General features: G+C 48.1%; 1 protein-coding gene across 2 annotated transcripts in view; it reads right to left on the bottom strand.

Moving 5' to 3' along the window:
- Positions 1-22,217, bottom strand: part of TTLL12 (Tubulin tyrosine ligase-like 12) — a 363,841-nt gene that overhangs the window by 295,366 nt on the left and 46,258 nt on the right. For both annotated transcript variants that reach the window (XM_050168995.3, XM_055065384.2), the window contains exon 5: positions 16,809-16,915. In XM_050168995.3, coding sequence (XP_050024952.2) covers positions 16,809-16,915 — 107 coding nt within the window. The remainder of the gene's footprint in view (positions 1-16,808; positions 16,916-22,217) is intronic.

Raw genomic sequence — 22,217 nt, 5'->3', positions numbered from 1 at the left:
TTCTGCAAATATGGATGGCTCATGCAAACTACGGCCGTTTGTTGTCGGAGAGAACAGGTCGCCACGCTGCTTTAAGAACGCGAAAGGCCTCCAAGTTCGAGACACGTCCAATAAGAAAGCTTGGATGACACAGAATTTTTTCGTTGGGTGGCTACAGGCGTGGGATGCCCAACTGGAGAAGTCTGGCCGCAAAGTTTGTCTTCTTGACAATTGTTCGGCCCATCATGTCGTCTGCCCACTAGAGCAGATCACCCTCAAGTTTCTGCCACCAAACACAACGGCAAAACTTCAGCTTCTCGACCAAGGCATTGTGAAAGCATTTAAGGTTGGGTACAGACGACTGGTGCAGAGGCTCCTAATCAACCTTCGATTAGGAATCGAACTCAAGGTGTACCTCCTCGGAGCCATTCAAATGCTGGCTGGTGCTTGGAGTGACGTGAAGAAAAGCACAATTGTGAACTGCTTCCGCAAAGCAGGTGTAGTATAGTGTCGCCCCCTGTCAGATCTCTGTGTCATCGTACATGTATGTTTTGTAGTTGTTTAGCTAGATGGCGCACCCCTCTTCTGTCATGTGACGAGCTTGCACCAATCAGGAGGTGTCATCTGGCGTGTGAAGCCTTTATTAGTAATAAACAGCTGTGGGTCGGCTGAGTCTTCGTACCGGTTTTCATCAGAAGCAGTTAGCTCCGAGTCTCCTTCACTGCGTCGGCGCTCGCCGAGCGTTCGCTGGCCGGGGGCCCCCACTTGCCTGCCGCTGCCGACACATCTTTTGGCGACGAAGATGGGATTCCCGCAGCGGTTCCGACCGAAGCCCCGGGAAACTAACGGGCTTCGTAAGTGAAGCTTCCCATGTCCGCACGGCAAGCAAACGCCGCCGACACACTTGGCGTCGCGAGGCTTTTGAGCCTAGGCCTTCTCGCCCCCCCTTTGTTCTTCCTTGCCCCATTCCTGCTGCGAGCTCCGGCTTGTTTTCTGCACTGCCTCCTGCACCCTACCGGGCATGGCGTCTTTCACGGCGAACCTTCCCGTTTTTCTGGAATTGCCCAGGCCACCGTTAATTCCATGGCATCGATGGAAAAAAATTTTTCAGGCCCACCTCGAAGCGGCCGGCGGTGGCGACTGGACGGACGCGCGACGAGCGGCCGCACTCGTCAACGCTCTCGGGCGTGAGGGACAACGGAAGTACTTTGCAGACGAGGAGCAGGAAGCAGCAAGGCAGTTAACCAGCACAGCGTCAGCGTCAAGCGAGGCAGCAAGGCAGTCGACCGGCGCAGCGTCAACGTCAAGTGAAGCGGTCCCGCCAGCGTCAGAGTTCCAGAAACTCTTGCAGCGGCTTGACCGGCTGTTCGCCGTGTCAACAAATGTTCTGGCGGAGAGGCACGAATTCACCAGTTGAAGGCAGTTTGAGGGAGAAGGATTCCTGGAATTCGTGACCGCATTGAAGGAGAAGGCGGTACAGTGCAACTTCGGCACAACCTACAACGAGCGCATCCGAGACCAAGTTATACATGGGGTAGCGAACGTCAGCGTTCGCGAAAAGTTGCTGGCTCATGGCGAAACCCTGTCCCTGGACAAGGCAGAAGAAATTGGACGCTCGTTAGAAGCCTTGCATCGAGCGAACCGCGCGTTCGGCTCCGAAAATGTACGAAGAATCGAGGCATCTCAACTTGGCGTTGCGTCGACGGGCCAAGATGGCCGACTTCTTCCGGGGAGCCGCCAAGGTGGCAAACGTAGTCCGGGAGGCCATGAAGACGACCGACTTTTTCCGAGGAGCCGCCAAGAGGGCCGACATTTCGCACATGGCTCCTCCGGGAACCGTGGTGCATGCGATCGGTGTGGCAGCACGAAACATATTGCAACGTACAGGAATTGTCCAGCAAGGAACCGGCGGTGCAACGCCTGCCAACGTTGGGCCATTTTGCATCAGTATGCCGAAAAACCCGTACTGTTCAACACGTCTCTTCCGCAGGGACGCTGTCTTCAACTCCCGCAGGGCAGCCGTCCACGTCTGTCTTGACGGTAAGCGCTTTTGAAACTAAAAAAGATTTGGAAGTTCCAGTCGTAGTGAACGGCGTCTCCATGCGACTGCCAGTGGATACGGGAGCGTCAGTCTCAATGATGACGGTCGAAGATTCTGGAAAGCACTTTGGTCAACAGCACAGACTGTCACAAACAACAGTGCACTTGAAAAATTTCTCCAAGCAACGCATCGACATTCAAGGCCTGTTTCAAGCCACTGTCCAGTTTTTCCAAAGGTCATGCTCCATCACATTCCACGTAACGACTACAGGAACATCACTGCTGGGTTTAGACGCCATACAACGCTTGGGCATACAGATCAACGGTACGTTGCTGACATGTCGTCTACCATCGCTTCCTTCAGTACAGAACCCCACAGGTATGCCTCCAGGTTTTCATCACCTCTTCAGTGACGAGTTGGGTCTCGTCAACAACTTTGTGCACCGAATTCATCGGCAGCAAGATGCGAAACCAGTATCTTCAAAGTTGCGCCGACTACCCCTGGCTCTCCGTGACCAGGTCACACATGAATTGCGACGTCTCGAGGACTGCGACGTCATCGAGCGCGTCGAGGCTACTGAGTGGGTGTCTCCACTCGTGGTGGTGTGCAAGAAGGATGGAACCATGCGGCTCTCTGTAGATCTACGGGATCAGGACAGTCTTGTGCCTCAAGTTCAAGAAAGGGTCTTGCAGAAACAGTGGCAGACTAAACAGTACGTAGACAAACGTAGAGGCGCTCAGGCAACTCGTGTCAAGGTGAGAGACACCGTCAGAATTAGATTTAACAGGAAAGGATTTTTTAAGTACAGTAAACCTCGTACAGTTAAGGCCCAGGTAGGACAATCTACTTTTCTACTCAGTGATGGGAAGACGTGGCATGTGTCTAAGTTAACCCTAGTGATAAAGGATTCAGTAGATAGTACATTGTGTACAAGTGATAGAGACTTTTTGTACTCATATTCAAACTTGGATAGTCATTCCGATGACTCGTCTCTAGTGACATCGTCTTCTCATAGTTATAAGCATCAGCTAAGTAGTTCATCTGACTGTATCACTTCCGAGTCTACACAGTCAGCAGTCGTCTCTGATTCTGTGGGGGAATCGGTAGCCTCCCAGGACTTGTTGGGACGTCGAGAGGAGCTTCCTGGGCAACCCTCTCCAGCTGTGAGCGACACCCACATTCAATTGTCCAACCAGGGGGAGGGAAATAGTAGTGGGACGACTGGGTCTTTAAAGTCAACCGATACGCATCGCAACCCCCAAAGTTCTGAGGTACGCACGCGTCCTCATCGTGACAGAAAACGGCCTCCGTGGCTCAATGATTTTGTTTCTGTAGTGTAGAGCGTATTTCTGTCTTCGAAATGCCACGGCTAGGGGCCTCGTTGTGACATTTGGGAGACAGTCCACATGTTTCATTAACACAGGTATAAAATGTGCTCCTTGTTGCGGTGCAGTGAGTGTTGTGCCGTGTTCCTTGTCAGACTTTGTTTGAGTGACTGCCTGTGTGTTGGTGCCCAAGACTGGTGCACGTATATGTGAACTTGGGCAGGGACGGACTGAATTTGTTGTGGACTTAAGTGCGTGCTTTGTGTGCAACTGGTGCGCGTGTGTGAACGTGGGGGGGAACGAACTTTGTGGTAGCTGCAGACGACGGATGTCTTGACAGTGAAGACGATGACGCTGGATACCTGGACAGCAAATTTCGCGAGCTCTCGGCATTCCCAGGCAGCGTTACAGCACACGATTACATCAGCGCTGACGACGGCGTGCAAGCTGTAGCGGATCGCGCTGATGCGGAAATTGTGGCTGACATCATTGGTGACGAGGACGCAGACTTGAGCAGCGGCAAAGGTTCCGACGAAGAGGACCAAGCACCATGCACTGCAGCTGAACTTGCATCAGTTTTCAATGTCATTCGCCGCTGTTGTGGCACAATGGAAGGAGCTGGCCTTTCTCATTTGTACACTGTCAATAAGCTTGAGTACAGCTTAATGAACTTGATGGTGCAGAAGAAAAAGCAAGCAAAGGTCACAGATTTTTTTCCTCCGAAATAAAGAGCTCTGGTTATCACGCTGTGTTTTTGTTTTTTTACGCGCCTTGGAGGCACAGATCGGTAAGTTCCTGTTAGTCACGACATCGGGAAACTGCCTTGAGATGTGTGGAGTTGCTAGAGAAGCTTTTGACACGCATATCTTATATTACGGATTATCGATATATCGAACTATTTCGCGATCCCCTTCGAGTTCAATATATCCGGGATCGACTGTATTGGCAATGCATGCAGTCAACATCCACTGTTTCTGAGTGCAAAAGGACCGTGGAAACATGAAAAATCGGGCAGATGGAAAAAACCAATGCACGGAGGAAACGCACCATTTTATGGGTATTGCCCTAGCTTCCTGCAATTCCGAAGAAATCACGCAACTGATGCTTTTGCCGTGTAGAGTCGCTGACTGATTTTCCGGACTCCAAAAATTCGGACATGCTCGATTATTCGGTCTGCTTCGCGGCACCGCCATTCTCCCCATCGACCATAATTTATAACTGCCGAAAGTTCAGACACCTTGCAACCTCTCGTCTGATTTTTCGGACACTCCTTGAGCTAACTCGATCGATGGCACTTGCCCCCACTGACTCTGACCGGTACATGGTTCAACTTGCTGAATGCCATTTTTGTTTTGAACTGAGCCTCCTTGCTGCCCCACGAGGTGGCGCTACTGAAAATCCCCGCCCATCATCATCGTTTCTGCCTGACTCGGTAGAGTGGCTATGAGTGACTTCCGGTCTCAGCTTAGTAAGCCATGTCAATGCAATGGTGCCAAAAAACGTGCACTCGCCAAGAATAAAATAAAAATAATGAACCGACGTTTCGGGCCCCGTACGGGTCCCTTGATCACAATGAAGATGTAAGCATAGGCGCGCGGCTATTTATGGCTGAGGTGGCGCAGTGTTCGGGTGTATATCTCGGGAAGATTACCCCGCGTCCTGTTTATCGTGTGTCTAGTTGATTGGATGTGAAATGATTCTAAATGCAAACGGGCAGATATGTGTTTTTCTTTTGCGATGATGGCTGCCGAGTCCCAGTCAATGATGTGTCCGGTTAGTTCGTGATGCTCCGCCAGGGCGTTCGCGGCTGTGTGGCCCTTGGCGACGTCATTCATGTGTTGTCTCAAGCGCCGTTTAAAATTTCCGCTCTCGCCGATGTACGACACGTCACACTCCTTGCAGGGTATTTTGTATATCACAAAATACTAAAAATTTAAAATTTTTAACGGCGCTTGAGGGCTACACAGCCGCGAACGCCCTGGCGGAGCATCACCCGAACACTGCGCCACCTCACCCATAAATAGCTGCGCGCCCATGCTTACATCTTCATTGTGATCAAGGGACCCGTACGGGGCCCGAAACATCGGTTCATTATCTTTATTTTATTCTTGGCGAGTGCACGTTTTTTGGCACCATTATGTTTGCTCGCCAGACGAGTTTTCGTCGAACACTTGACTATGTCAATGCAATCCAGCAGCTTATTTGTTTCTTTCTTCGTGCACGACGCTGCGAGTAGGCCACATTTTTAGTTTGTGCGACTGGTGCCGGCGTGACAGCGCAGTGGTGTTTGCTTTGTGTGCTGTGTCGAGGTTGCGGTGATCGAACGTGTTATATGGAAACATCGCATCAAGTGTCCAATGGCGCCGATAGTGCCCGCGCAGACTGCGCTGGGGAATGCTGGCAAGCGTGGTACTAAATATGCCACAATGTCACTGCCGAAAAAGCTTCCGTGCCATTCCAGGAAAGCCCTCGCTCCGCCCCCTTATCAGGCACTGCAAACACTGGCCTGCCATGTACAGTTTACAAAAGGAACCTTCCGTATCTTTATTTTTTGGCTTTTTCTCCCCCTTTTCTTTTTAGGGCGCATCCCCATTAGTGGCACGGTGACTCGCCACACGCTGTTTGCAGTTTGCTGACGGCTGGCCGACAGCGGTCTTGTCTTGCCAGCAAAAGGCGAGGTCTGCTGTCACACCGTATAGAGGATCTCCCTGCGGCACAGCTACAAGGACACTCAGCAACAGAGGCGTGGTCGCGGCTATGCTCACTGCCGCGATCGCTCACCACTGATATTGTCGCTAGGCCTTTCCGGTTCACTTAGAATCTGTAGCAAACAATGCTTCAGAACCAACCACCGATGCTCCCAAGCAGCAATGTTTTATGAACATCGTTGCCGCTTTACCCTCTCGCAATAATTTCACATGAAGAAGAAAACATGCTGATATTTGCGGTGCAATGCAGGCATGCAGGCGCAATGCAGGCATGGCCAAGCTGTGGTTCACTGTCAGCCGTCGGTAGCCATGCACTGCAGCCGAGCTCTATTTGTATCGGAACTCTCGTTAGTGCTAAACATTTGACCATGAACTGCAAGCGGAATGCTGCCAACTTTTGAGTCTTCCGATGGTTTTGAGAGTGATGAACAGCACTAATTTTTGTATTAATAAAGTTTGTGCTAAATAGAACATCACAAGTCCATGCCCACTGCAATTTTTTTTCTTGCTAGAAAATTTTGTTGTCGCCATCTTGAATGTTGGTGCCGTTCCGGGTAGCCCAATAGCCCTCCCCCCCCCCCACTTTGCCGGTAACTTTCACTTGCTAGAGGGGGGGGGGGTGCTTGCTCAGAATTTTACAGTACGTTTTTCTTTAATGTCTCAACAGTGTGGGTGACGTGCCTGAAGATGTGATTCACCAACATGCCGTACAGTGAAGCCAGAGTTATGAACTACTGTGGATTATTATTGCGATAAAAACTATACGGACACTCCAGGCACATTTATGCCGGCGGCAGCAGGGTCACCATGATATTCCGTATAAATTCTAAGGTTGATAACATCGTCGTTGCACGCCATATGCAGCATGCATGAGTGAAAGCATGCAAGGGTGAGCCGACAATGGCGGCTCAATCTCACGTGCGTAAGGGAGGAAGGCGAGGAAAAAGCACACTGTCTTTCAACACGCACAAAGCAATGGAGGATGTGATGTGGGGGGGGGGGGGGGGGGCTCGCACTGCTCCTGCAGTTGCTGCGTATGGCTTGGCCGCAGGAGCCCTATCTTGAAAGCGATCTGCAATGGGGACAGAGTGCATGCGCGGACTGCTGATAGCTTCGTGTGGGCTGTGCTCTCACCGCTTTGTTCGCGTTGAGGCATGAGGCAGCACGAAAGTCAATTCGCCTGCTGCTACTGCCGTGCTTCCTCGCTAAAGCATATTGACAGCGAGTGCACGTGGTAATCGAGTGAGATGTATTCCAGTTTGCTTGTGCATGCATGTCACCATGCTTGTTAATTTAGTTAGTAAGCAAATGATTACAACTTCATATGACTGATAAAAGTGCTATCCTTACTTCGTATACCTATCTAGTAATTCGCTATCGCAATTGATGCTTCGCCTTTCAGGCAAAACTGCGGACTTTTTTAAAGCCATTTTTACATAATAGACCAGGGCAATTCAAAGCACCTAATGTTTAACTTTTCGGTGTAACACAAAACTATTCCAATCTGTTTTTATTCTAAATCTGCCATTAGCTATTTGTGAGAGGTCCAAATGGCTCAGTCCTCCCCCATACGAGCATAAAGACAGACTGGAATAGTTTTACATTATACAGGCCCTGGGGACAGAGACGCCCTCCCCACTGAACCCACTGCAGTGCGCACCTCCCTAATATCTAGTTTGGCCATAGCGCCCTCAGCCTACTTCTCGTTTAGTAGAGTAGTCTGCTAGGCCAGTTGGTGCATGGTGAACATATAATGGTTTCCAGCAAGTACAAACGCGAGCACAAGAAGTAGAAACGGACAGGACAACACTGGTGTTGTTCTGTCCAACGTTGTCCTGTCCGTTTCTACGTCTTCTGCTCGCGTCCGCACTTGCTGGAAACCGTTATATGTTCTACTTCTCGTTGTTATGCACCTCAGCTAGGGAGCACCACGCCATTCGGCCCACTCAACCGTGTACTCCCTAAATACAGCCGCCCTAGCCATCCCGACAGCAGCGACAACAGCCAGGAGCGGTCGCGCATGCCGGCCGCTTGCCGGAAAGTTCAGTGCTACAAGTGCGAAAATTACTAACTGTGCGGGAGGCGCCATCCTGCGGTATGTGGAATGTGAACGACTGCACTCTTTCTCAGAGAAAGAATGCACTCAATGTCCGTGGCCACTGCTGGAGCACACATGCTGAAGCTGTATTGGCGCAGCGTGGTGCAATTTCAGTCAAGGTTCTGTGTATGGTGCAGCTTGGTGAAAGAAGTTTCGTTTGTATCAAAATGGCGAAATTAGTGCAGGAGTCCCACCCCTGCACTCGTCAAGATTACGGAGACTGCCGAGAGCTTGCGAGGTGAAATGAGCTGCCTGCGGAGCGAGCGCCAGACCAATGGCGAACCATGCTGGAGTCGCGTGGCGCCCAAAGCCAATTGGAAACTCTGGAATAACCTTCAATCATATGCTTTTTCTTAACTTTTTTCTGCACGGAGGAGATAGCTGAAGTGGCAAATTTGAAGGTGAAGAAATATGCTTTCTGATGAGGCCAAGATCGTAGCGTTTGGTTGCGCTGTTCTGAGCATATTGTCTCTTGAAAAACACTGTTCTTTTGTGATTTACACAATATTTCTTGCCACCTTGGTTGATACAACAAATTCTTTAGAGCCCTTATACATGGTTTTCAGTGATGATATTTTAGAATTACATAGAAAGAGAGTTATGGAAATTGAAAATGTGATTGTCACATTAAAAAAAGTATATTCTGACCCTTTTTCATGATGCGAAAACTGCGTCCCCCCTTAATGTCATATTTTAAGCTGCTATGCCATTTAGCGACAGGACCATATTTACTGAAGCGCTGCCTGCTGTCATGGCACTGGAGAAACTGTATGCTTCTCCGACAGTGCAAGACATTGCAGTGGCAATCCTAGCCGTGCAGAAACCTCAGGAACATGTGCAAGCGAATCAAATGCACCTATTAACTGCAGTGAAACCTCGTTAAACCGTAGTTGGCCAGAGCTCGGAAGAAGTACATACTAAACGGTAGTACTGTAACCGAAATAGCATGAGATCGCCCACTTACCTGTCGAAAACAGAACTCAGAGAGAATGCGATGAAATGGGAAAAGCATGCAGTATTTATTCACTTCGCACGACAAAAGTGTTATTTTCGTTTGATGCCGTGGCGGCCTAGCACGATGACAGCCGCTTCAAACTTACTTGAAGCTGCGTGCCAGCTTTTCAGCCAGCCCCCTCTTCTTGGCAAACACTCGCAAGGCAGATTCCTCGTTGGCGTTATGTATTCTCCGTGCACGCGCGCAGTAGTGCGGCAGAAGTCCCGGGGCGCCTTTTTCATTGCCGGGTGCCGGAGTTTGGAATACTTTTCATTTGGAATAGAGTTAAGTTATCGCGCCCCTGTTCTCGTCGCGACGATTGCATTCATGAGGCTGACGTAACGCGCAGCTTCTACCACTGTCGGGCCTGAATCGCCCGTGCTGTCGCTTTCCATGTCATCCTCATCACTGTCACTAGTCGACACTTCGGCAACAACAGAGGCAACAATGGCGAAAGGACGAACCTCGTAGCCAACATCTCTTCACAGTCGCAGCAGCGCTGCCGAGCAACTTCGCATTCCAAATGTCACACACCGTAGTAAACAGCAGATCCCTGTCGCGTGCCAGCGCCGACTTTTTCGTGTCACGTTTGAGAGAACGGACAATGTCAAATTTTTCTTCTATGCTGAGCATCCGGCGTCTTTTTTAACAGAGCTTCGGCATGACGCGAGTCCTCGCTAGCATGACACCACAACGCTCTCTGGCACGGCGTTGAAATTATGTTGATGTTAATGTGGCTTCACATGCAAATGCACAGGGCACTTGGAGGCCGTTGTTTCGATCTCTGAGGCTTGTTGTTCTACCGGGCCGCCCGATAAAGACGACACACCGCCGTGTTCGCGCGCCGAAAAGTGGAATCGCTACGTTTCAACCGATGCGTGCACAATAAGCTGGTACGGTTTATGCGGATACAAAACACATTATGCTCAATGGCTGCTGAGTCGGGGATTTGACTTTACTACTTTTAAAACGAAACTACTGTTTAAGGGGGGATGCGGGGATCAGATCGCGAAAATCGCAAAAAAGATCGATTTTTGGCAACGACGCGTTTCGGTATCTGCAATGCCTAATCTACATTGTATCAAAATGGTTTGACTGAAAACACACTAAAAGTGCCCGAAAAAAATTTATTTATCAGTGCGTAGGGCGAGAAAACAGCTTTAAGGGGGGACGCGGGTTTTACATCGCGAAAAATGTCCAAAAATTCGATTTTTTGAAAATAACATTTTCAGTTTCTATAACCCTTTTTCTATCTGATACATACCCAAATATCATCACTGTAAACCACTTCGAAGTGCTCTAAAAAATTCGTTTTATCAGCCAAGGTGGCGAAAAATCTCGCGGAAATCAAGAAAGAACAGCGTTTTTCACGTCACAATATCTCCGGAACGGCGTGACCGAGAGCCGCCATCTTGGTCTCGTTGGAAAGCGCATTTCTCCGTCTTCAAATCTGCCGCTTCAGCGATCTCTTCCATACAGAAACAAGCGCACAAAAAGCAAATGATTGAGGGTCGTGCCGGAGTCTGCGATTGGCCGCGCCCGCCACGTGACTCCAGAGCGGTTCGCCATTAGTCCAGCACTGGCGTCGTCTGCACGGCTCTTTGCACCTCGCGAGTTTGATGTCTCCACTACGCGGACATCGCAGTAGCGTGGCCGATCCCTACGCTTGTGGACGTTTCAGGCTCGCGGCTAAGCATTCCGAGCATCGACGACGCGGACTTCACGACCAAGATTCGCGCGCGGAATCCTCGGACATGCGGCTAAGCCTTTCAGCAGTCTGTGTTTCGAATTCGTGACACATTCGTATCGCGCACGCAATCCTCAGAAACGCGGCTTAACATTTCGCGCATAGGGAGTCTCCGACTCGGCGATCATGCACATCGCGCGCGGACTTCTCAAACCGTCACCTAATCATTTTGTGCATCGGCGCCTCCGACTGCGCGAATAAGCGCATCGAGTGTGACTCCTCGAGCCCGCGGCTAGGAATTTGGCGCGTCGGCACGTAGGACTGCGCGAATGAGCGCATAGAGTGTCGACTCCTCGAGCCCGCGACTAGGCATTTCGCGCGTCGGCACCTCGGACTGCGCGAATAAGCGCATCGAGGGTGGACACCTCGAGCCCGTGACTAGGCATTTCACGCGTCGGCACCTTGAAATGCACGACTAAGCACATCGCGCGTCGGCTCCTTGTATCTGCGGCTATGCATTTCGCACATCGGCACTTCGGACGCGCAACCAAGCACCATTGCGCGTTCACTCTATTATCATATTGTCACGATAGCTCGTAACAATATCTATCATACCCTCCCTTCATAAAGAGAACCTCATCATGAGCCCTGTTCATTAGGCCCCTTGGGCTGGCACACACCTGGCTGCAGAAGTGATCGAGGCATCATACAAAAGTAAAATTCTGGAAAGCACCTAGCAGCTGCATATCTATCACTGGCTCTCTGATCGTAAGTTCCACAGCCACTGTCAGGTGAAGATGACTTGGAAGGCTACTTACACTCAGAGCCTTCATTCAGTAACATGGTCAATTCTACCAAATGAAAAAATGCCTCACTGATTGTAGGCGGCTGTCAATCAGGCAGCCTGCATGTACAACACTGGAACTATATTCATGCCCACACAGAGTTCTACACTTCGGTTTGAAAACCAGGCACCATGCTCTTTGTAGAGCATGGTGCCTAATAAACTTTCTTGTGCTAGTTCAGTGGCCAGTGTGCTATTATTTTAAGAGTGTGCAGTCATACATTTAGTATGGTCATTCTTACAAAACATAGAGCTTCAAAATGGTGCCATTTGTATTGCTGTAGATTCACTTCAGCAAAAGCTACATTTGTTTGAAACTTCAAATGCGTTTATTTCAGTTCGATGTTTTTGCACACTGTACTCCGCCTTACGGGTGTCTTTTCTGGGTTGTTTTTGGCCAAAAATGACAAGGGTGGTATCATTTTATTCGTATTGAAATGATCTGGGGGGTGATGCTATTTTTATTACTCTTGCACCGTCATGAAAATTACATTCAGGTATAGTAATCGCTGCTAATTAGAAAAATAATGTTTATAATAAATGCAAGATTGTTTTCTTGTCTGCAAAATGCTTCCAAATGAATAAAAATAGCATCCCCCCCTACAGTAGGTCTTTAGCAATGGTGTCCTGCATTTAGTTTTTGGTTTAGCAAGACGTAATCATCAAAAAGCCTCGTAACGAGCTTGAAATTAATTTGACTTCAGACCTTAATATTTTTTGAACTGCTACAGCTATCTAATTACAGATCTGAAATCAGCATGAAAAATTACCCTAGGCAGTGGAGTTTATTAAAGATTCACCCAAAAATAAGAAAAACATTTTTAGGACCCACGTCCCCCCTTAAATCGCGTAAAATCACCGCAGTTCGCGGAGCCCTAATTCGTCTTTCCCGCCACCGAACGCCGCCATCTTGGTATCGTTCGAAAGCTCGAAGTTTCGCCATTCCGTTTCTGAATTCTTCGGTCGTCGCCATCTTGTAACAAACACACAAACACAAAGGAAGCGCGGGTCTGCTAGAGGCGGTCACACGGGCCCTGCGTTGAAAGCGGGCCTCCGATTGGTTGCCGTACTGAAAGGCGTCTCGCCATTGGTTGCTGCTGCAGCAGCGGGCAAGCTGGCAACCACAGCAGACCGCAGTTGTCTGCTTTGAAAACCATGCCAGCATCTTTCTTCGTTTGACACTCGCAGAATTCGGATTTATGAAAGCTCCCAGTCAGTGACGGATCGTCGCTCGTTCGAAAAGAACTTTTAAATGAAGCATGCCTTCGGAAAACGGAAGCGCAAGCCTCCTACGGCGAGAAAAAGACGACGGCCAGTGGGAGAAGCAGAGAACCCGACTCAACACGCGGATAACGTGCCGCGTTATCTTGCACCGTGCGATTCCAGCAGCGAAGCCGACAATCGCCCTGCGACATCGACACTGATAACCAAGCCACCGGAAGACGTGCAAACTGAGGCTCTCGCACCTGTGCGTACGGCCGCGCGAGTCAGCAACTGAGATCGCGTTGTTGGAAGCGACGCGGGTCGAAGGTCTCCATCGCCGGCAGAGACGGTGTGCGTTTCCGATGCATCGTGCGACAGGGGCATGCAGCCTGCGAGTAAGCCCCAACCGTCGACGAGCTACATACTGTATGGTGACTCAACGCTCACCAGACGAATCGTCGCATGATTCAGACGCGCCTCGAGCCGCATTTTGTGTCAGCGGTGATTGCAGAAGCACAGGCATGCAGCGTTCGCGACTCCCTTCGCGCAGTGTCCGCGACTGAGCAGAAGTAGCAATGCCAAGAACAAATTTCGGCCCCTTGTGACTGTGAGTTCATTATTATGCCTGTTTCCGCGATGAACTCTTTGATCACTAAAACTCTGTGCCCAAGATGCCAACAGCGTTCTGTGAGTGTACACTGCGATACCAGGCTCGGTGTGGCAGTGAAAATGGTGGTCATGCACTACTGCAGACGGCGCAAGAAAAGGATAAAGAACGCCTGAAGAAGGCATCCAAAGCCCACCAAACAAAGAGGCAAAGGTGTAAGAAGATGCCTGACAGCAATGATTCAAAATATTACAGCCCTGGTGCTTTTTAATAAATTTTCAGTGTTTTTAAAACTTTGCAGCCAGTTTTCTCAATTGCATTTTTTTTTGTCAATCACCTCGCTCGTGGAAAGCGTAGCACAACTATGTCTGGACCGATTTTGGTCCAGTTTGTTTTGCTGTGATCCACAAGCTGTGCTGTACTTAAAGACAGTCTTGAAATGCTTCTTTATCTTTCCATTATTTAATTATTTCACAATTACTACATGGCTCCATGCAGTGAAGCACAGTCATGTGCATGTTATGTTGAGCAAAAAATTATTAGTGCACTAAAAAAAAAATTTAACACTGTCTTCATGTAGATCAGACATCTGGGCAAACATGCAAAGTATTCCCAGCTCCCTATCATGTTTCGTTACTGTGCCAGGCTTTCCACAACAAGGAACTTATAAATTCTTATACAGCATAGACCATTTATAACGTAACCGCCTATAGTGCGGGACCGCATATAATGCGGCTTTATGTGACCACCAGTACGTCTCCCATAGAGTTTAATGTGTCAGTGTACCGCTTAGTGCGCAGTCGCGCTTGACAGAACACCGGGTATAGTGCAGTTTCTCCGAAGAGAAGGGAGCGCACCCCCCGGCACTACGATGCCCACACCCTCTACAAAAAGGGAGAAGAAAGCCATGAAACCCATCGCATGAGGGGAGAAAAGTAGAGGAGGGAGAGACCGTACAGCATGCAAAGAAAGAAGTGCAACAAGCGACCTTATCTTTTGCTTTTCTTTGTGCAGCGCCGCGAGGGCGGGGCCATGGCGGGGCCGAGCCAGACCGAGCACCCGCGCCGCCGTCGTAACGGTGTGGGTCCCTTTCAGAGGGTGAGAAGGGGAAACGTTGGGGAGGTCCATTTGCTGGGGGTGGCCGGTTGACAGGCTGGCTTTGCACATACTCCACTCTTCTGCCTTTTCTCCTGTCTGGGTGCGCGCGAGTCGTCGTCTTGTGATACCGAAGTGCACTGCCAGCATCATAGGCCTAGCTACCGGAAAACGTGTTTCCTTGTCTTACGTTTGTGTCGTGCTACTTGTGTCGCGCTGGGCTAAGTTGCCATGCCGCCTGATCCTTCCAACTCAAGAAAAGGACAAGCTTTATCCCTGGAGACCAAGCAAAGCATCATTAAAGACGTCGAAAGTGGCCTAAACAAAGTTTCCGTCGCGGAGAAGTACGGCATCGCCGACACAACAGTGTCGGCAATTTGGAAAAACAGGGACAAGGTACAACAGCAACTGCAAGAAAATTGTGGATCACTAGCAAGGAAGCGGATACGTTCATCAAAGTATGAAGATGTCGACGCCGCTTTGTTCAAGTGGTTCTGCGAGGTGCGAGCCCAGAATGTGCCCGTGAGTGGTCCGATTCTGCAAGCAAAGGCCAGGTCATTTGCAAACTTGTTGGGCCACGATAGTTTCAACCCATTAAATGGGTTGAAACTATCATGTTAGCTGCCGTGTTATTTCCGGGGAGAATGCACAAGTTGATGATTCTACTGTTCAGGCCTGGCTCAGTATAAACATGGAGACCATGCTGGCGAAGTACGCGGAGTGGGACATTTACAATGCGGATGAGGCTGGCGTGTTTTACACTTTGCCCCCAAACCGCACACTCGCACTGTCCCACAAACGCTGCTCCGGTAGAAAGGCTTCGAAGGAGCGGTTTACCGTTCTCTTCTGCACCAATATAGGATGGCAGCGACAAGAGATGCTTATTTGTGATCGGAAGGTCGGCGCGGCCGCACTGTTTCAAAAAAAGAGAGTGCCTGCCAATTACATATAAGGCCAACAGGTAGTCATGGATGACTCGGGAGCTATTTGCAAATTGGCTTCAAAAATTTGACGAGGACATGATGTCAGAAAAGCAACAAGTTGTCCTAGTTCTTGACAACTGCAGTGCCCATCATGTAAGTTTAAAGCTCAGTGCAGTGAGCCTTAAGTTCTTGCCCGCAAATACAACAGCCAAGAGCCAGCCGATGGACCAAGGCGTAATCGCTGCAGTGAAAGCGCATTATAATAGGCGCATATGCGAAAGAGTGCTAATTAACCTTCAGCAAGACGAAGCTATGAAGGTAAACCTGCGGAGTGCTATCGACATGATCACAGCATCTTGGTGGCAGTTAAAGCATCAACCATCGCCAAGTGTTTCGCAAAGACGGGGTTTGTACGCAACGCCGTGGTCAGTGATCCTGATGTGAGGAGCGACGATAGCCACCGCATCGACAAAGTCGACGAAGACCTCAACGCGGATGATGTGTCGTCGGATCTGCTGAAAAAGAACATTGTTGGACAGGATGACACATTCGAAGCTTCGTGAACGAGGATTGCGATGACTTTGTCTGCGAAGAAGCAGACACAGACGAAGCAATTGTAGCAGCAGTGCGTGACCGCGATGACAGTGTATCGGACGATGACGAAGGAGACAGCACACAGGAACTTTCGAACAGAGATGCATTGGATTACATAAGCGCAGAAGGCGCAAAAGGGCTTGAGCGAGAAAGCTTCCCAGCGTCTGATAGCTGTTGAAGATGAGATGGTGCATAATGCAGTGAAGGTTCAGCGCCAGACGAAGATAACGGCATTTTTTCGTTGATGAAGAAAAATAAAATGTTTTGTTTAGTGTCCAATTCTGGTGCTTTATTGCGCGTTAAGTTGTAAAATACATATAAAAGATGGGTTGACCATATTTGCATGTGAATAAGAGTCTAAAAATGGTGTATTTGATATAGTGCAGTACCGCTTATAATGCAGATTTTCCCGACTACCGCGACCTACGTTATAAGCGGTCCATGCTGTAAAACAAAAACTAATTAAGATATCCTAATGAAATTTTAGATTTGTCTCTTTATTGCAATGTGCAGTATGTGTGCCAAATTTCAGCCCTTTCTGTCAAGAAACAAAAAAGTTGATTCTGATCCCCTCCTCCCCCTTAAGCGGGTACGGTTTAACGAGGTTTTACTGTACAAAGTACTTCTGACTAGTAACACTCAACATGCATGTGCGGGCACGCAAGCACAAGGAAAGAAAATGGCCAAAATGTGCTTCCTTCAAACCTTACCAGATGGGAACCGAGTCCTCAGTGGTTGCCACTGGTCCTGCAACGCTGTACGTCTGGTTGTACCTCCACATGCGCTCAAACACAGCATCCACCAGTTCAGGCTGGTCCTGCAACATGAGAACAAGACAGCATCAGCATGCTACGTCTAAGCAGTAGATGTCCATCATGGAAAGATGACATGGTCAATCTAGATCTCTGGGTTTACAGGGTGCCTACCAAGCTGACATTTCCTAATTCCCTGAGTTTTCCAGGTTTTCCCTGACTGCCTTTGCAATATTCCCTGAGTGACACAGAACTTTGTTTATGTCAAGACGGGCTCCCTACATCATGTCGCCCAAGATCTCGATTAGATCATGCCTACAAGGTCGGTGTCCCATTTTGTAGAACGCTTTCTTCCAGTCATTTATACTTCGTACAGCAGCAGAGTGGAATCACCTTCCCGCACTGACAGCCACCATCAAAGATTACCAGCTTTTCAAGAACGCCTTAGCTAATATTGTATGAGTAGACACACTTGTTAACTTTTATTGCAATACTCCTATTCCTTGTATCACATTTCCTATTTTTTCTTGTTTTGTATGCCTGTAACCACTCCCCTCTCCAACGCCAATGGCCCTGAGGGTACATGAAATAAATAAATAAATAAATGGTGTCACTCTCTAGTAAGCATGTCAAAAAATAAAAAAACAACTTATTCCAGTTTGAATAGTAAGCGGTATTGTTTACTTTATTCAAAAAGAAAGCAGAAGGGAGGGGTTAGTAAAATGCACAGAGAATAAAATATCTTTGAAAGAAATAGTAAAACCCATTGCAAATCAAGTCGAACATTCTCAAATACGAAAAAGAAAGAGATGCATACAGAATATTTTCGAATATGAGCTATTTCTATCAACTGATAGCAAGCTAATTGGTATGAGGCCCAAACTTTATCACAAGTGAGATTCTCACGCGACAGCTAGTAAGTCAACCTCAACTGTCCTGACATACTCTCAGCCTGCGCACAACTCCTCAGTGTTGCGTCTCACTGTTTTAAAGAGTTTTTTTGCTTGGATGAGGGACGCCTGCACCTCGGCGTCAGCCAACACTTTGCTTTTAGAGTGCAAGCTCCTTCAAAAAATGGTGGCGGCATGCTTCCTTTCCCGTTCATTTCTTAATGCGTAGGTCCTTTGTCTTCTTGTTCTCCTTCAGCTGTGCATTTGCCACACGGACTATTTGAAGCATCCTTTTAGACAGTTGTACAGTCAGCATCCGATTTTCTGGACTCCCTAGGGGCCGCAAGAACGTCCGAAAAAATGAATGCATGTCTTTTACAGTCCTTAAGGGCTCAAACTGCTACAGGCATGTCCAAAAAAGCTCTGTAGGCCTGCCAGTACATTTATTAAGCATATAGGTGCTTGTACTGTAACAGGAGATGGCGGGCGCACGCGTGTGTAATTAAGGAATACATACTGTGTCCCGTGACAGTTGCCTCTTCCCACACTTGTTATGCTTCACAGCGTAACATCGCTGTAACGAGGCGAAGCTGACTTTCGAGAACCGGCATTATGCAATGCACCGTGCTTTGATGATGACGATGTATAGGGTTTTGTGGCGCAAGGGCCAGTCATGGCCAAAGAGCACCAAGCAATGGTGTTATGTACTCTGTGGGAAAAATAACAACAAAGGGTATGGTGGCTGTCTATGACGAGATAGTGTGGCTGTATAGAGGCATAAGACAAGAAGCAGGACATGAACATGTTAACAAAATGACAATGGCTTGTGAGGTGTGCTGTTAACCTAAAACTTATACCATGAAAGTGTGAGGTACTAAAAACGTATATACGTCAGTAGCACTACTGCCTCAACGAGGTCCTTAAGTGAAAGGGCCCGGAGGCAAGTGCTATACAAAGCGCTGCTTTCGCAGCAGGAACCTCTGATTAGAGGCAGTGCTACGAAACATGTGGGCCTAGTATTTGTAATGCGTCAACATCCTGTAAAAAGTTAAAAACGGTTTTTGGGTTAAAAAGCGGGTCAGCACCAAGGAACATACATGGGTGTAAAGGGATCTGCTGTCGGTACGCTAGAGGGAAGTGCTTTTTCCTTTGAGATTCTGCTTCGTGACACTCCAGCAGGACATAGAGGACGGTCAGTGTCTCGCCACATTTACAACAGGTTGGAGCTTCGCTACCGGTCAATAGATAAGAGTGTGTGTCATAGGTGTGGCCTATCCTAAGGCGGCAGAAAATGACTTCAGTTCGCCGTGTTTTTGTTATTGGTGCGTAATTTCCTAAGTGTGGCTTAATTAAATGGAGTTTATTGGAAGTTTCAGCATCCCACATCTGTTGCCAATGCCTTCTAAGTTTCTTGCGCAAAAATAGCTTTAAGTCTGAAGGTGCGATACCTATGGAAGAGTTGCCAGCTTTTTTTGTAATGGATTTGGCAATTTCATCAGCGAGCGTGTTGCCCTCGATGCCCCTGTGCCCAGGCACCCAACATACTATCACGTGTTTTTTACACGAATATGATTTGCACAGGAGTGAATATAGATTGGCGAGTATGGGATTCTTGAGGTTCTTGAGTGACATCAGAGATTTTACGACAGATAGGGAGTCTGTAAATACAATGCCTTTCTGTAGCTTTGTTTTCTTGATTTGTTGAACAGCAGACAGTAGTGCGTAAGCCTCTGCGGTGAAGATGCTAGTTTCCGGGTGCATAACGTTGGATTCGGAGAACGATGGGCCGACAGCTGCATAGGCAACGCCAGCGTGCGACTTCGAAGCGTCAGTGTAAAATTCTGTGTACGGGTACTTGTGCTGGAGTTCTAAGAAATGCATTCTTATGTGTGCCTCTGGAGCGTGTTTTGTAACGTCTACGAAGGATGTGTCGCATTCTATATGCTGCCACTGCCACGGCGGCAGTGACTTTGCTGGGACCACAAGGCTTTGCTCAAGAGTCGGAACTTCCATTTCCTCAGAAAGTTTTCTAACACGCAGAGAAAATGGTTGTCTAGCTGCAGGTCGATTATCAAACAGCTTTGCAGATGCGAGGTGGTTTATGGTTTCGTAACACGGATGGTCGCGGTTCGCGTTAACTTTCAGAAAGTAAAGGAAACTGCAGTAGGACCTCTGAAGATGAAGCGACCACTCGTTGGCTTCAACGTAGAGACTCTCTACAGGACTCGTCCTGAAGGCACCGGTAGCCAGGCGGATACCTAAGTGATGAATAGGATCAAGAATCTTTAAGGCGCTTGGAGTGCCAGACTGGTAAACCACGGCCCCGTAGTCTAGGCGTGTACGTATGAGGCTTTTGTAGACATTCATCAAGCATTTCCTGTCACTGCCCCATGTTGCATGCGACAAGATTTTCAGAATGTTCATTGTTTTTAGGCATTTGTGCTTAAGATATCTTAGGTGCGGAATGAAAGTTAATTTTTTATCCAGAATAATGCCCAGAAATTTGTGTTGTGTTAACAGGTATGCGCTGTCCATTTAAAAGTCTATATTGGGATCTGCGGTCAGTCCTCTCTTTCGTGTGAATAAAACACATGAGCTTTTATTGGGACTGATTTTAAAGCCATTTTCTCAGGCCCATTTAGACACTTTGTTCAGTCCAAGTCGGATGTGTCGTTCACAGATTGCGAGGTTACATGACTTGAAACTGATGTGTATATCATCTACATATAGGGAGTAGAACATGCCGTGCGGTATTGCTGAACGCAAGGAGTTCATTTTTATGATGAAAAGCGTACAGCTGAGTACGCCTCCCTGCGGCACCCCAGTTTCCTGTGTACATGGTCTGGACAGAGCATTCCCAACTCTAACACGAAACGTGCGATTTGATAAGTAGCTTTCAATTATGTTAAGCATATTCCCGCGGATACCAATTTCTGAAAGATCTCGTAATATTCCAAGCCGCCACGTTGTATCATATGCTTTTTCCATGTCGAGGAAGACAGACAGAAAAAACTGTTCGTGTATAAAAGCGTCGCGGATATTTGCTTCTATGCGAACAAGATTGTCTGTTGTAGAACGGCCTTCTCTAAAGCCGCATTGATAAGGATCGAGCAGTTTGTTTTCTTCAAGGAAATGTAAGAGCCTGCGGTTTATCATTTTTTCATAAAGTTTGCAAAGACAACTTGTTAAAGCAATGGGATGGTAACTTTCCACTGAGAATGCATCTTTACCTTGTTTTAGAATGGGTACTACGATGGCTTCTCTCCATGCCAGTGGGAGGAACCCGGTTGCCCAAATAGTGTTAAAGAGGGACAGCAGAACCATTTGAGCGTTATAGTCCAGATGCTTGATCATCTCATACATAATACGGTCGGCTCCGGGAGCAGAGCTTTGACAAGTGTTTAATGATGCTCTGAATTCCGTAACACTGAAGGGACGGTTGTAAGGTTCGTTTTCACCACACTTTCTATTGAACGGCTTGCTTCCTGCAGATTGTTTCAGTTTATGGAAAGACTCCGAATAATGTTCGGAGCTGGACACATGCTCGAAATGCTGTCCAAGGGCGTTAGCCTGGTCTTCAAGGTTATTGCCTTGGACATCGACCAAAGGCAGGAGGTAAGGTTGGTGGCCTACTAGTTTTTTCAACCGACTCCATACTTTTCGTTCTTGTTTGTAGGAGTTAATGCTGGAGACGTACTTTTCCCAGCTTTCCCTTTTAGCAGTGCGCCATGTTCGTCTTCCTTGGGACTTTATATGTTTGAAATTAACAAGGTTCTCAGTTGTTGGAGAGTGGCGCAGCATGTCCCAAGCCTTATTCTGTTTTTTCCATGCATTCCTGCAATCCTTGTTCCACCAGGGCACTCGCCTTTTCTTCAGGGCCCCGTTCGTTTGTGGGATGCACTCCAATGCGGCGTCAATCATAAAAGCGGTAAAATAAGCAACAGCGTCATTTATATTAAAATCGTTAAGAGCGTTTCGAGGCATATATGTCAGCGTCTTAAATTTTTCCCAGTCTGCAGATGCAATCTTCCATCAAGGGTCATGTGGGGAACGATCATGTTCTTTTGTAGATTGCAGAATCACAGGAAAATGGTCACTGCCATTAGGGTTCTGGATAACTTTCCAATCTAAACGGGGTACTAAGGTCAGGGATGCTATGCTTAAGTCTATGGAACTGTATGTGTTATGTGAAAGGCTGTAAAATGTTGGTTGTTTCTTATTTAGCACACAGGCGCCTGAAGAGAACAGGATTTGTTCTATTATTCGACCTCTTGCATCGCATCGGGAATCCCCCCAAAGAGTATTGCGTGCATTAAGATGCCCAACCATTATGTATGGGTCTGGCAGGGCATCTATAATTCCCTCGAGTTCTGTTCGATGGAGCCGAAAGTTAAGTGATATGTAGATAGAACAAATGCTAATTAGTTTTCCAAACAATAAGGCCCGAACCGCAACTGCCTCAAGAGGTGCTTGAAGT

The sequence above is a fragment of the Dermacentor andersoni genome, chromosome 10, assembly GCF_023375885.2.
Source record: "Dermacentor andersoni chromosome 10, qqDerAnde1_hic_scaffold, whole genome shotgun sequence".
Taxonomy (NCBI): Eukaryota; Metazoa; Arthropoda; class Arachnida; order Ixodida; family Ixodidae; genus Dermacentor; species Dermacentor andersoni.
The sequence above is the reverse complement of the archived record's forward strand: the minus strand, read 5'-3'. Positions and strand labels throughout refer to the sequence as shown.